The following is a 12,586-nucleotide window of genomic DNA, read 5'->3' as shown; positions in this document are numbered from 1 at the left end:
TGGGTTAAAGAGTAATAGAAAAAGGATTGATATAAAATATTTCTGGAAACCAAGGACTGAAAGGTAAGGCGGTAGGGACCTTTTTGAAATATTGTGTTATACTTCAGGGACCATTGGATAATTTTAAAGGACCTTTTGAGAATACTATTTCATAATTCAGGGACTATTTGTGAGTTTTTCAGGGACTCTTTTGTAAGAAATTATATTTCTAGGGACTGAAATTGAATTTCGGCTGAATCATAAGTTGGAGAAAAATCTAGAGTTGATGGTCTTCTTCATCTCCTTCTCATTCATACCGCTACAGTAACCCGGGAGAGATTAAAAAATGAAAAATGAAAATGAAAAGGAAAATGGGAGGCTTGAAGGAGTTTGGAGCTTGGAGAATGCCGGAGAAAGTTCGCCGGAGTGTTTGCTTGCTTGGTAAGAGTTTTATTTGGTTGAAATAATGCATGATATTTGGTTGAAATGAACTTGAGCAACCATGCTAAATCTTAGCTTGTTTTTATGAGTTTAGCTTGGTTTTGAATGGTAAAAGCATGGTTTATTGTTGATTGATGATGAATACTTGAAGTTGTTTGGAAAAATCTTGTATTTGAGTTGAATTTTTTGTTTAAAATGGAGGATGAGATTTTTCGGTTTTCTATCGTAGCATCATGTAGCACCGAGATTAAAAATTTGGTTTAGTTAATTAAATTGATGATTATGATGATTAAGGTGTTAATGATGATTGTTGGATTGAAATGGGTTGAGTTAGTCCAATTGATTTGATTTGATCAAACCAAGTTGAATTGATTTGGTTGGTTGAGTTGAGTTGATTTGGTTGAGTTGGGCTTGATCAAATCAAGTTGAGATGGGTTGGGTTTGGTTCAGTTGATTTTGGGTTAAGGGTTTTGGACTGAACCAAGTTGGTTCAATGGATTTTGAATAAGAATTGAGTTGGTTCAAGCTGGTTCAGTTTGATTGAGTTTGGTTCAGTGGAATTAAGCTTGGTTCAGTGCAATTGAGCTTGGTTCAATGGAATTGAGATTGGTTCGATTGGTTTAGTCGTGTTTCGACTCAAATTGAAATTTGGTTTTAAATGCAATTGAAGGCCAGTTGGACTGTGCAAGGTTGGATTTTAACCGATTGGAGTGAGTGGGCCCAATAGAGAGTCTATTATTGTTTATAGTATTTTATTTTGGGTTTAAATGTGTTATTTATTTTTATATTATTATTCTTGTTAGGTGTTGTTCAGTCTTGGGAAGGAGTTCCAGGTCTAGCAAGGAACCCAAGGACACCAGGTGAGTTGGTAGTGGCTATTATTTAATTGATTAATTATTATTATTTTGAAATAATTGTTTAATAACTAGTATTTTGGAAATAATTATTTAAGTATTTCATTTTATCATGTTTAATTTGCGTATAAGGTTAAAATATATGTATATTTACTTGCCGTTGATGTTCCTGACAATCGTATTGATACATCAATTTCGTATAATTATACGTATTTATAAATAGTATAAATACATGTATATGTGATTTAATTATTCGGTTCATGAATTTATTTTTGGATGGTTATATATGCTTTGATTTGGAATGATTTGTGAAATCATGTGCGTGTATTAAAAATATTTTTACCGACAATATTTGTGGATCTGGGTTTTTCATTCCCGGCATAGGAATGGTATTTTGTATTTGGACTTTTACCCTGGTATTATGCATGTATCGTCATCGCGAATGTTTGTCCCTGGATAAGGACCATATGTTATGATTTATACAGCTTGTATTGTCGCTGCATCTACATGTTGGTTTGGATGGTGACGGCGGGCTAAAAGCCCCGACTACTCGCAGAGTGGGTCCCCACGGGCCAGCCCTTTAGAGGTGGCGTGGTGGACCCTGAGTGTTGATTTGTCCGGATCAGTGGGAGCGTAGAGCCCTCGATTGGATGATACATCGGGATCCCGAGTCACCACACGGGACCGGTGGGCCAACGCCAAGGTTATGAAGACTCTTGGCGGCTCCCAAACCCTAGTCGCGACGGCTAAGTGGGGAGAGTTTTCCAGTCGTGGAATTGAGAATGGTTTTTATATTACTTGTTATTTTGGGTTGTGATGAGGGCGAAGCCCACTGTCGCTCTTAGGAGGCAGTCTCACAACAATTTGGATTTTCCTAGAAAAATTGATTTGATATTGATTTGTGATGAATTTATGTTTCAAAAAGTTCTTTAAAAAAATGTATTTTTGCTAGAATTCCGGTATTTTTGGAAAAGTTGGAAAAAAATTATTTGAGAAGTTTGGTATTTATATACTTTATATATACTCGTATTTAAATATTTGAAATTATTAAGCCACTCACCGACCAACTCGAATGTCTGTCAGAATCGCAGGAGCAAGACCCTAGATTGCCTGCTCAAGTTTAGAGCTAGTCGGGGTTAAGTCCAAGACCGCAGCTGGGTCCCATACTTTTCTTTTATATTTGTTGGTATCGTGATCTCAGTAGCGATTGTACTCCACAAATTTGAGTTATTATATTTGTTGTATTTCAGATTTGAATCCTCGCAGTTGGTGTAAAAGTTAGTAAATCAGTAATTTGTAAGTCCGATTTTGGTTTTCGAGAGATAGTCAGGGTTTCCAGCTAAAAAGGAATTTTTTTAACCCGATGGGTGCTACATTTACCCTGTAGAAGGGGTGGGTGTGACAATAGGCCTTCCCTTGGATTTCAAATAAAAAATAGTTTTTTCATTTTTTTTTTTTTGGCATTGGTTTGTAGCTTAGTTTTGTTTTGTAATGTTTATCCAAATTGTATGTATTTGTTTAATCCATATAGACATTGTATGGATTTTTTTTTTTTGGGTCTGTCCCATTATCCTTTAGCTTCATTGGCAGACTGATGGGAACCCAGAGAATTGCTCTTATATGAACACTCAAGAACATTTGGGATCTCCTGATTATAGCCATTATTTGGAATATTACTAGAACGTGATTCTAATTGTATCTTTCTTCCACCACTATCAATTATTTTTAAAACTAATTATTTATATATATATATATATTTGGTATATGTAATCCCTGAATAAAAAATGTGTAATTTAGCGTTTCATCTTTTATTTACTTATTGTTCTCTAATGTTTAGTCGTCTTTATCTATTTTACTTTTATACTTATGTTTTATTTTTGATAAATTTGTGATTTATTTATTTTTTTAAAAAAATTTCTCATTTTCCACAACTTTCAAGCAAACATTTAAATAATATAAACAAAACATATTAATAATTTTTAAAAAATCTACAAACTTTTTAATTTATATTTAATTAAATTAAATTACCACCCACAATATTATAACAAATAATTTCCAACAACCAAATTATAAATATCATCATAACTCCAACCGTACGCTTCAAGTATTTAAAAATTTGTGGTTTCAAAATGATTGATCTATTTATTTGTCTTCCTACTATTCTGCCTATTTATATATTTTTTTTAAATAATCTAAAGAAAATTATCCTTATTTTTTTAAAAAAAATTAATCCATATAGACATATTTTTCTAGATTGTTCATAAAATATAATATTAAAATTTCATTTCAATTATATATTTTAAATTAAATAAAATTATTTTTTTAATCACAATATAAAAATTTATATATATAGGAAAACAGGAGCAGTAGAAGCAGTTGACCACCCATGCATCCTTTGTTCCTTTGTGATGTCCTTAGGCTAACCTCTTACCCTCAATTCATTGAATGACTTATGAGGCTAACCTCTTACCCCCAATTTCTTGAATGACTTATGCGGTCCAAGTCGGGAAACATGGGACTCTCTTGCTGGTTGCTAGACAATGGAGTACCTGGCTTGAGAAAAATATCCATATTTTTAATAAGGAAAGCTGAGCACACTTTGTGATTTTCAAAGAACTTTCCAACATGTTCCTTATGTTGATGTTTACAGTTAATTCTTTTAGCTGAAAAAAAAAAACACGAAACTGGAAGGCTTGATCCTAACTGTCAAGAGAAGTTTGGAGTTCTTCAGGTCTCACATGGGCAAAGTGAATGATTTCGAAGAATCAAAATCCAACCTAAGTGCAAGTGATACTTTGAAAGGTAGGCCACAAATTACTCCATTGAAGTGATCTCTTATCTCTATGTGACGTCATCTTGAAGGTGGTTTAATTTTCAATACTCTTCTTTTTTAGATGTTTGTGACACTAGTTTTCTTTTAAAAAGTGGATAAACAACGGTTTATTAGAAAAACAGGAACGTACAAAGGAAGACAAGGAGAATAGAGACAAAGGGAAGCCAAGGCAAGTCATTGGGGGCCATCACGGTGGATCGGTCTAAAAGCTTGAAAATAACAAAAAAGGACAGAGGAAAGAAAGGGGGGTCCATCAGGGTCCTAGGGGGAAGTCACAATGAAATGCCTTTCACTGAGAGGGTTATCGGGGTCGCTAGCCAAGGAGGCCAGACGCCGAGGCTAGGAGGCAGGGATCCTGCAAAGGTGAGACTCCTCTTAATTTTGGAGATGTCCTCTTCAACGGTGAGTTTGAGCAAATCTGAAGCTGCATTTATCCAAGAGAGAAGCATATGATCAATTTTACAAATTAATGGAGGAAAAACTACATTCGTACAATTAAAAATATGATTGTGGCGCTCAGTCCAAATGACCTAACAGATAGCATGGACAAGAAGATTTCCTAAAGGTTTAGTGCATAGTCTCCCCCTTGACACCCCGACTGACCAGGCCTCAACGAGGGTACAGAGAAGGGTCATTTAATTGAAGATCACCCCAAAATGAGGTTAGATTTGTGTTGAAAAAGGATAGCTCACCAAGAAATGATCCACCCCTTCTAGGGCAGTATGACAAAGAACACAAATAGGAGTGGAAATTCTATTACATCTACACTTAACAAGATTCTTCAACAAAAGAATCTTAAAATGAAAAGCCAACCATAAGAAGATTTTGAATTTGAGAGGGCAAGGGCCAGCCCAAAAGGATTTGCTTAGCAAACACTTGAGCTCACCATCATTCAAGAAGGTGTAGAATATTTTCACCGAATACCCCTATTGTCCCAATGCCAAAACTTTCTGTTGTTGTCTGATGAAAGGGTGGAAGGTAGGAGATGGTGTAAAAGGGGTAAGTCCACAAGACCTAGTACTGGCGTTCCTTGGATGAAGTTGTCAACAGAGATAAAAAAAGGGGTCCCCGCCACTGCATAAAAAGAGTCCCGACCACCCCTCCTTAAGGGGAGTGACTTCAAACCACCTATCTAGCCTTTGCGAAGTGTTCTTACCATTCTCGATGACCGAGTCTATACTTGTGAGAAACGCGGGCTTGCAGTTGAGAATACTTTTCTAAAAGAATGATTTTCTAGGGAGAGTTGCATAAAAAAGGGTCATGATCCCCTTTGAGCGAGTATAGTTGAAAATGATGATCTTGGACCAGCAGACTTTGTTAGAATGCGAGAGTTTCCATCACCATTTTTCAAGAAGGGCATGATTGGAGTCTCTAAGGTTCAGCACACCCCAACCTCCCTAGTTTTTAGTTTTACAAATGTGATTCCGAGCCACAAGACGACATTTGGGTTTCAAAAAATCATGTCCACTCCAAAGAAAATCCCTTTGAATACTGTCAAATTTGCGCCTCACCCAGAAAGGGAGAATCGAACACTGTTATCCAGTATGTCGAGATAGAAGAGAGGACATAATTAACTAGGATGAGGCAACCTCCTAAAGAAAGAAATTGAACTTTTCAAGCCACAAGACGATCATTGACCGCCTTGGTAAGGATGAGCCAGTCTTTCTGTCTAGGGCTTTTTCTTGAAATGGGCACCAGATAAGTCACTGTGAGGAAGTTAGTCATACAGTTAAGAGTGAGTGATTTCACCTCTCGGGATGCAGCTCGAGAAGAAAGAGTAAAGATGACTTTTAAGGAAGTTTAAAGAAAGCCCAGAGAGACTCTTAAAGAGCAACAAGATAGCTTTAGCATTATCAGACCTTCGAGCCCTTCGATGGTAATGAAAAGCAAATCATCAGCATGTTGAAGGTGACACAATCTACTGAGATTACCTAAAAAGACCCCATTAAAACTACTAGTGTACTTCTGTATTGTTTTGATTTTACTTTTATTAATAAATGTGATTTATTTATTTATTTTAAAAAATTATTTTTAGAATGAAGATCAATCAATAAATATAAATGTCTTTATATTTTTATTTGAATTTTTTTTAATGAATGTAGTTTATTTATTTTTATTTTTATTTTTATAAAATAGATATTTATTTATTTATTCCTTTTAAAGTTTGTATCAAAACAATTTAGAGTGAGAGAGAATGGGGATCAATCTATGTCATGCAATACAAGTTACTATTATGATAAACCATGTTTTATTGAAAACAAACAGTAAATCTAGAGACTGCAACAGTACAGAAGTGAAAAAAAAATACTACAATAGGACAAAAAGTAGAGAATCAAACGCTAGAAAGATTAAAACGAAAGTCCATCAATGTACATACATAAATTGGTAGTAAAATAATAATCAGCAATTAGATTTTTTCAGCAAATCACCCAACACACTCCAAATCCTCGACCATGCATTAGAAAGGCGTTGAATTCTCTCTTTTCGCATGAGAGTTAATCAGCAATTCGTTGGCCTGATATAATTTGGAGGGAGAGATGGACATTTCTCATTCATATGTGGATAAGGTTCTATAATATTATAACCTGGAAACTCCATTCTGTATCTCCCTTTAATTTGGCAAAATGGAAGCTTTACATCATCTTCCTTATTGCACCATTCTGGAAGTCTGCTCATATTGTTTTCAAAGAACTTCAATGAGTAAGCATCCTTTATCTGCAAAACAGTAAAAATAGTTAACACATTAATTTTAATTTCTTAATATGTTATCAGAACTATTGTATAATCTATTGATACTTACGGTGAACTCTGTTACTTGAATAGAGTTTGCAATTGGATCAAAGAGGCCAGCATGCTTATAAACTTCAAGAATGAAAGCAACACAAGATGTTGATTTTCCATCAGAGTAAATCCAACCATCATGTTCAGGAATGGCAAGCAATTTGTCGAAAGATGAACCTCGCCTTTCGGTTTCTACTATAATTTCAGGAAGATCAAGTCCCTGTAAAGAAATCAAGTAATTCATTGCTCATTTATAAACACTGATTAATCTTATCATGTATTTCTTAATCAAACCTCAGTCCCCAGTCTTTTATTCAATGCTTCATTCCACAAGTTTGCAGCATAGACTGGTTGCACTCTGTTCCAAACTGTCATGAATGAACCAACCTATATATATATATACATATATAGTTCACAAGATTAATCAGAACATATTAAGGGATAAGTATTAAAGAAAAATAAATTAGTAGAATTATCATACCATGTGTGCATCCAATGGAGGAGGATAATTATCTTTGCTAGTATCAATCCAACTAAAAATCATATTATGATAACCATAAGACTTTCCTGCCATGCTTCTTGCATACTCCCAAGCTGCAGTTTCATTGAATTTGGCTCTCATATCTGGGTGCAGAGGAAACAAAGCTATATGAGGATCTGATTCATCTTTATTCAGCTCAATGTCCCACCACTCCTCCCATGGCAAAAGAGCAATGATACTTTCTCCCTAATCGATCAAAAACATCGATAAAATTATCGTTCATTTTCAACTCAAATGTATTGTGTTTTGTATGACTAACTAACTAACCTTGTCATTTTCATGACCAGATTCTCCAATCCAAAGTTTTCCTTCTGAATCTTTGAGACAAACTGCAGAATGACCAGCATAAGCTCCAGTGACCCACTTCTCCAGTGTCTCAAAAACCACCCCACTGTCCCTGAATTTTTCGACAATGCTAAGAAGTCTCCAGAGTGAATATCATCCACGCTTATGTTTGAAAACCATGGTGTTGGGCGTTCTGGAAATGAAGCTCCCATATGTTTCTCAAGAAAAGCAAGATTAGAGTCCTCACCCCATCCAGTGTTTGTAAACAAAGGGAAGACATCCCATAAAGCTCTCAGTGTTCCAAGCAATCCTGATTGCAAGAGAAAAGATCGACACTCCTTTGTATTTCACCTAATTGTAAACAAAATTAAAAGATATCAACAAAAATATTCTGATCAAGAGTTGTGGACAAGAGATATCCTTCCTTACATGTTCAAACTCATTTTCTCCCTCCCATTCATCAAAAGTCAAGAGTATGTTCTCTAGCCAAGAAATAGTAATCCCATGTCACTCTGTATGGAGTTGCAAAGATGTAAAGGTCCATGCACGTCCAACTATGAGCATCACTGACCTGAAAACAAAGCAAAGATAGTATATCTTTTTAATTTTTCAACCCTGTAAAAAGCTCAGAACTTGTGAGTATTTGGATGAAAAACAAACCTTGATATGAAGAGTTCCACCACCATACTTGGAACCAGACTTGTTGTGGAACTCCATCCATGCACTGTTCTGGTAAAAGCAAGCACCTTTCCACTCCACATGAGTGTTTGACAACGACGGTGAACCAACGAAGGTCGGTAAAAGATCGGCAGCGCCGTGGAGAGACCGCAAAAAGTGGCCACGAGACTTGCTGAGGGAGAAGAGGTAGAAGATCCACAACTAGTAATGATATCCTTGATGACCCATCCCATTGAACCCAAAACAAATAGAAAGAAGAGAAGCAGAAGAAGAGAGATGGTGAGGATCCTGAGAGAATTCATTTAGCGTTGAACAAGGAGATGGATGGTTCTTATTTTTTTAGTTTTACAAAAACTCTTATACAATGTTGATGTGGTAGTTGGGCCACATCTCTCTCTCTCTCTCATTGATCTCCTGAATTAAAGAACGAAAAGATGGGCCCTCATGTCACTGACATTGTTTGAATATTATTTTATTGGTTTGAAATTTTAGCTAGAGTACATGACATGCATATTGACTCTTTGTTAAAGTTTTTATAGACTAGCCTTGACTTCAATCAGAACAGGGAGTCCCTGCTTTGGAGATGGCATTGGATCTCTAACAAAAGTATCATCTTTGCAACATAAACTCCATTTGAATCTAGTGACCATATAGTGCACTGCTACCAGTGTCTCTGTCTTAGCAAACTCATAGCCTGGACATATCCTTGGTCCTGCTCCAAATGCAATGAAACAGTATGGTGGAATCTCAGATTGCTTCTCGAAGCGTGACGGATCGAACTTTTCAGGTTCTTTGAAGATACTTCCATCCATGTGTGTTATGCTTGTATTCCAAAACACCTAAAATGGATTGAATTCATAAGCAGATGTATTATTAGTAATGGCTTGTTCTTGATGATAATGTCTGACTTACTTGCCATCCTTTTGGGATGAGATAACCACCAAATTCAACATTTTTGATCACTCTTCTGAATCCACCAAAGACTGGAGGAATTGTCCTCAAAATCTCTTGAGCTACCCTCCATGTATACTTCATCTTGAGAAGATCATCCCATGTTAAAGCCTCCTCTGGTGCTTTAGTTTTAGCTATCTCTTCTTGTTCTGCAGTTCAATTTGAAGTCATTCGAGAATCAAACACATTCATAAATTTCATATGATCAAGTATTATTACCATTGACAACACTAGCATAAATGATTGGATCATTGGCGAGCTGCCGAACAATGAAAGTGAGAACGATAGCCGTTGTATCATGTCCGGCGATCATCAAAGCACGGCATTGTCCAGGATCTCTTCCTCAGTTAAGGTCTCTCCTTTATCAGCACCCAAGCTAATTAAGTAAGTTATGAGATCTTCGTCCTCTGAGGAACACTCACCTCTCTGCAATGCACTCCTCTTCTCTACTATGATTCTGTTGAGTATCTTCCCAACCTTTTTTCTCGCTTTCAAGCTGTTATGGAAGTGAGTGAAGGGCAAGTTTATAGGCACTGCCCACATTCCAGCCAACATCTTATTGAACTCATTTACTAGAGCTTCTCTGGTTGTTCCTTGTTTAATCCCAAATATTGTGGAGCAAATGACATTGAATGTCAAACTCTTCATTGATGGTGAAACCTGCAAAAACAGAGCGCAGGGATGACCTTTTACTATTGACTTTGATTTCTTCTTTAATTGGTATGTTTTAATTCCTTTGAACAATTCCATTCTTGATATTAAACTAACATCTGGCTAAACATCAGGATTTCAACAGCAAGAATTAAATACAACAAATTAGGTATGGCTTGGTGTGAAGTCAACATCTATCAGACCTGTATAACAAATAAAAATACACCAACTTGCTGTCTAAAAAAAAAATACATATGAGTCATTACCTTAACTTGTTGATGGCTCAACCAGTTGGTTCTGAAGTGTTGTCTGATCTCTTCATCAATTTTACCAACATACTTCCTCAAGATCTCAGGTTTCAAGAAGTAACTGACTGCACCTCTAACCCTCTTATGATCAGCACCTATAAGTTCCATCATGTTCTGGCTTCCAATGATCCTTGTGATGGACTGTGGCTGCTTAAGAGTGAGCGAGTCACTAGAGAAGATGAACTTATTTGCTGCTGGGCCGGTGAGAAACACCGTTGGTCCCCCAAAGAGTGAGAGCTTACATATTGATCCATATTTATTTATTCGGTCCTTAATCCATCTCTCGCCGGTGTTTGTGCGCATTGCTCGGAGAAGACTCAGGCTCTGGCCTATAATCGGAATCCCCATTGAGCCTGGAGGAAGTCTCTTGTTTTGCTTTCTATCTTTGGTTAGTAAATGGATAATGATAAGGAGCAATGCAAGGATGAGAGCTAGCAGTTGAGCAGAAGCCATTGTAGGAGCTTGAGAACTTTGGGCTCTTTGCCTCTTTGAAGTCAATGGTTTTGGTGATCTTATATTTAGTATAGGCTACTTGATGCTTTGGTATTGTCAAACTTTTTGGTATTAGTTTAGCGCTAAACCATTTTGGTTTAAGAGATGGATAAGAACTTGAATAAGAGCCGGACTAAAGATTATTGGCATCTAGTGGCCATCTCTTCAGGAATCTAGTCCCTTTTAACAAGATATGATGCTTGGTATCTCTAATTCATTGAATGATTTTAGATTTTGATTTAATAAAGTAAAGAAGTATTGGAAGTTATTTAAAACACAAAATAGAGATTGCTAAACTTGTTGGGATTCTGTTTTCTGGTTTGAAGATGGTACAAATACTGCAATAAAAGGTTAATGTCGTCAAGCTCAATGACAACAGAGTATATAATTATTACGCATATGTCTCCTGGAATCAGTAACTAAAATGAAGGGCCTTGGATCCGCTGGACTCCAAGGAGTAGAGCTTTACCCCCGGTAATGGTGGGTTGTGTTGTTTTGTTACCCTGCTCATGTGGAAAGTCCCTTGTCCTATGAAGATCAATATTTTTAATTAGTTGGTTTGGAACAACAAGATTCTTAATCTATAAAATCTCGCCATCTGAGGATGTAATAAGCTCCAAACTACCACATGTGTGCCATGCCATGTAGATATTGAATCCATTGGATGTCTCTTCCTCTAATGCCCTTTTGTTGTAGGCATTTAGAACCACTTGAGCCATTGTAGGCATGTCGAACCACCGAGCTACATTCTTGGACTCCCATAACTCCCTTACTCCTCAGGTGACTTTTAGGCTCACTAGAAACCAAACCTCTGAACTGTTGATAAAAATGCTTGGGATATCTTTTCTACGGCCGTTATTATAGAACATTTGGTTGGAACATAATAAGTATACTTTCAATTTTAAATTGCTCTCATCAATCTCACTTATTTTGAAATTAAGCACATGTTTATTTTTGGTATAATTGCCATATAAGTCCCTGTAATTGTGTACTTTCTGCCTTTTTAGTCCTTGTAATACTTTTAGGTACATTTAAGTCCTCATATTTGATCGAGTTGGGACTTTCGAGTCTGAGGCGTAGATGGCGTTATCTTCGCAGTTTCTTTTGAGCTGGCATGGTTTTAAATATTTGCTATTAGGTACAATTAAGTCTTTGTATTTGATCGAGTTGGGACTTTTTAGTCCCCATATTTCGTAATAAAAAAAAGTCACATTTCCAGTTAGGTCCAATTAAGTCCTCATATTTGATCGATTTGGGACTTTTTAGTCCCCCAATTTCATAATAAAAAAAGTCACGTCGGCGCAAAAGAAACGGCAAAGTTAACGCCATCTATGCCGCGGACTAGAAAGTCTCAACTCGATCAAATATGATGACTTAAATGTACCTAAAAGTATTACAATGACTAAAAGGGTAGAAAGTACACAATTACAGGGACCTGTATGACAATTAAACCTTTATTTTTTAGATGTCTACAGTTCTTGAAGCTAAAAGACAAAAGATGATGGATTTGATTTAATCTATGAAGCATAGTTTTGAGTTCTTGGGATCCCATGCCAGTGATCCTAGTGACTGATGAGTCATTGACTAATTTGGGATCGGACTAATCTCATGAACTAATAGCATGTGAGACTTGGGGAGATGATTTTTTCCTCATCGCTCTCTGGCGCATTTTTGGCTTGTCTATTTTAGCTTTTCTCTATGTCATGTTGTTCATCCATGATTAGTAGATTTTCTGTTTGTTTGGTGTCTTCCTTCTCTTAATAATCTCTATATATTTTGCACCGTTTCATTC

The 12,586-nt window shown here is 36.3% G+C and overlaps 1 protein-coding gene and 1 pseudogene across 1 annotated transcript; both read right to left on the bottom strand.

Annotated features, from left to right (window-relative positions):
* Positions 1-6,434: 6,434 nt before the first annotated feature.
* Positions 6,435-8,982, bottom strand: LOC120266820 (annotated as a pseudogene).
* A 673-nt stretch (positions 8,983-9,655) lies between these two features.
* Positions 9,656-10,755, bottom strand: LOC120266818 (taxane 10-beta-hydroxylase-like). Its single transcript, XM_039274476.1, has 2 exons — positions 10,261-10,755; positions 9,656-10,117 (listed from the first exon to the last, which is right to left on the bottom strand). Exons 1-2 carry the CDS (start codon positions 10,753-10,755, stop codon positions 9,656-9,658), a joined length of 957 nt encoding a protein of 318 aa, XP_039130410.1.
* Positions 10,756-12,586: the final 1,831 nt, after the last annotated feature.

Source organism: Dioscorea cayenensis, chromosome 8 (assembly GCF_009730915.1).
Source record: "Dioscorea cayenensis subsp. rotundata cultivar TDr96_F1 chromosome 8, TDr96_F1_v2_PseudoChromosome.rev07_lg8_w22 25.fasta, whole genome shotgun sequence".
Classification (NCBI taxonomy): domain Eukaryota; kingdom Viridiplantae; phylum Streptophyta; class Magnoliopsida; order Dioscoreales; family Dioscoreaceae; genus Dioscorea; species Dioscorea cayenensis.
Note: the sequence above shows the minus strand (reverse complement) of the source record. Positions and strands in the feature narration are given on the sequence as shown.

Coding starts and splice junctions, on each gene's coding strand:
- LOC120266818 (XM_039274476.1), bottom strand. CDS start 10,755: ATGGCTTCTGCTCAACTGCTAGCTCTCATCCTTGCATTGCTCCTTATC. Junction 10,118..10,260: donor TGAGCCATCAACAAGTTAAG/GTAATGACTCAT, acceptor CCTGATGTTTAG/CCAGATGTTAGTTTAATATC.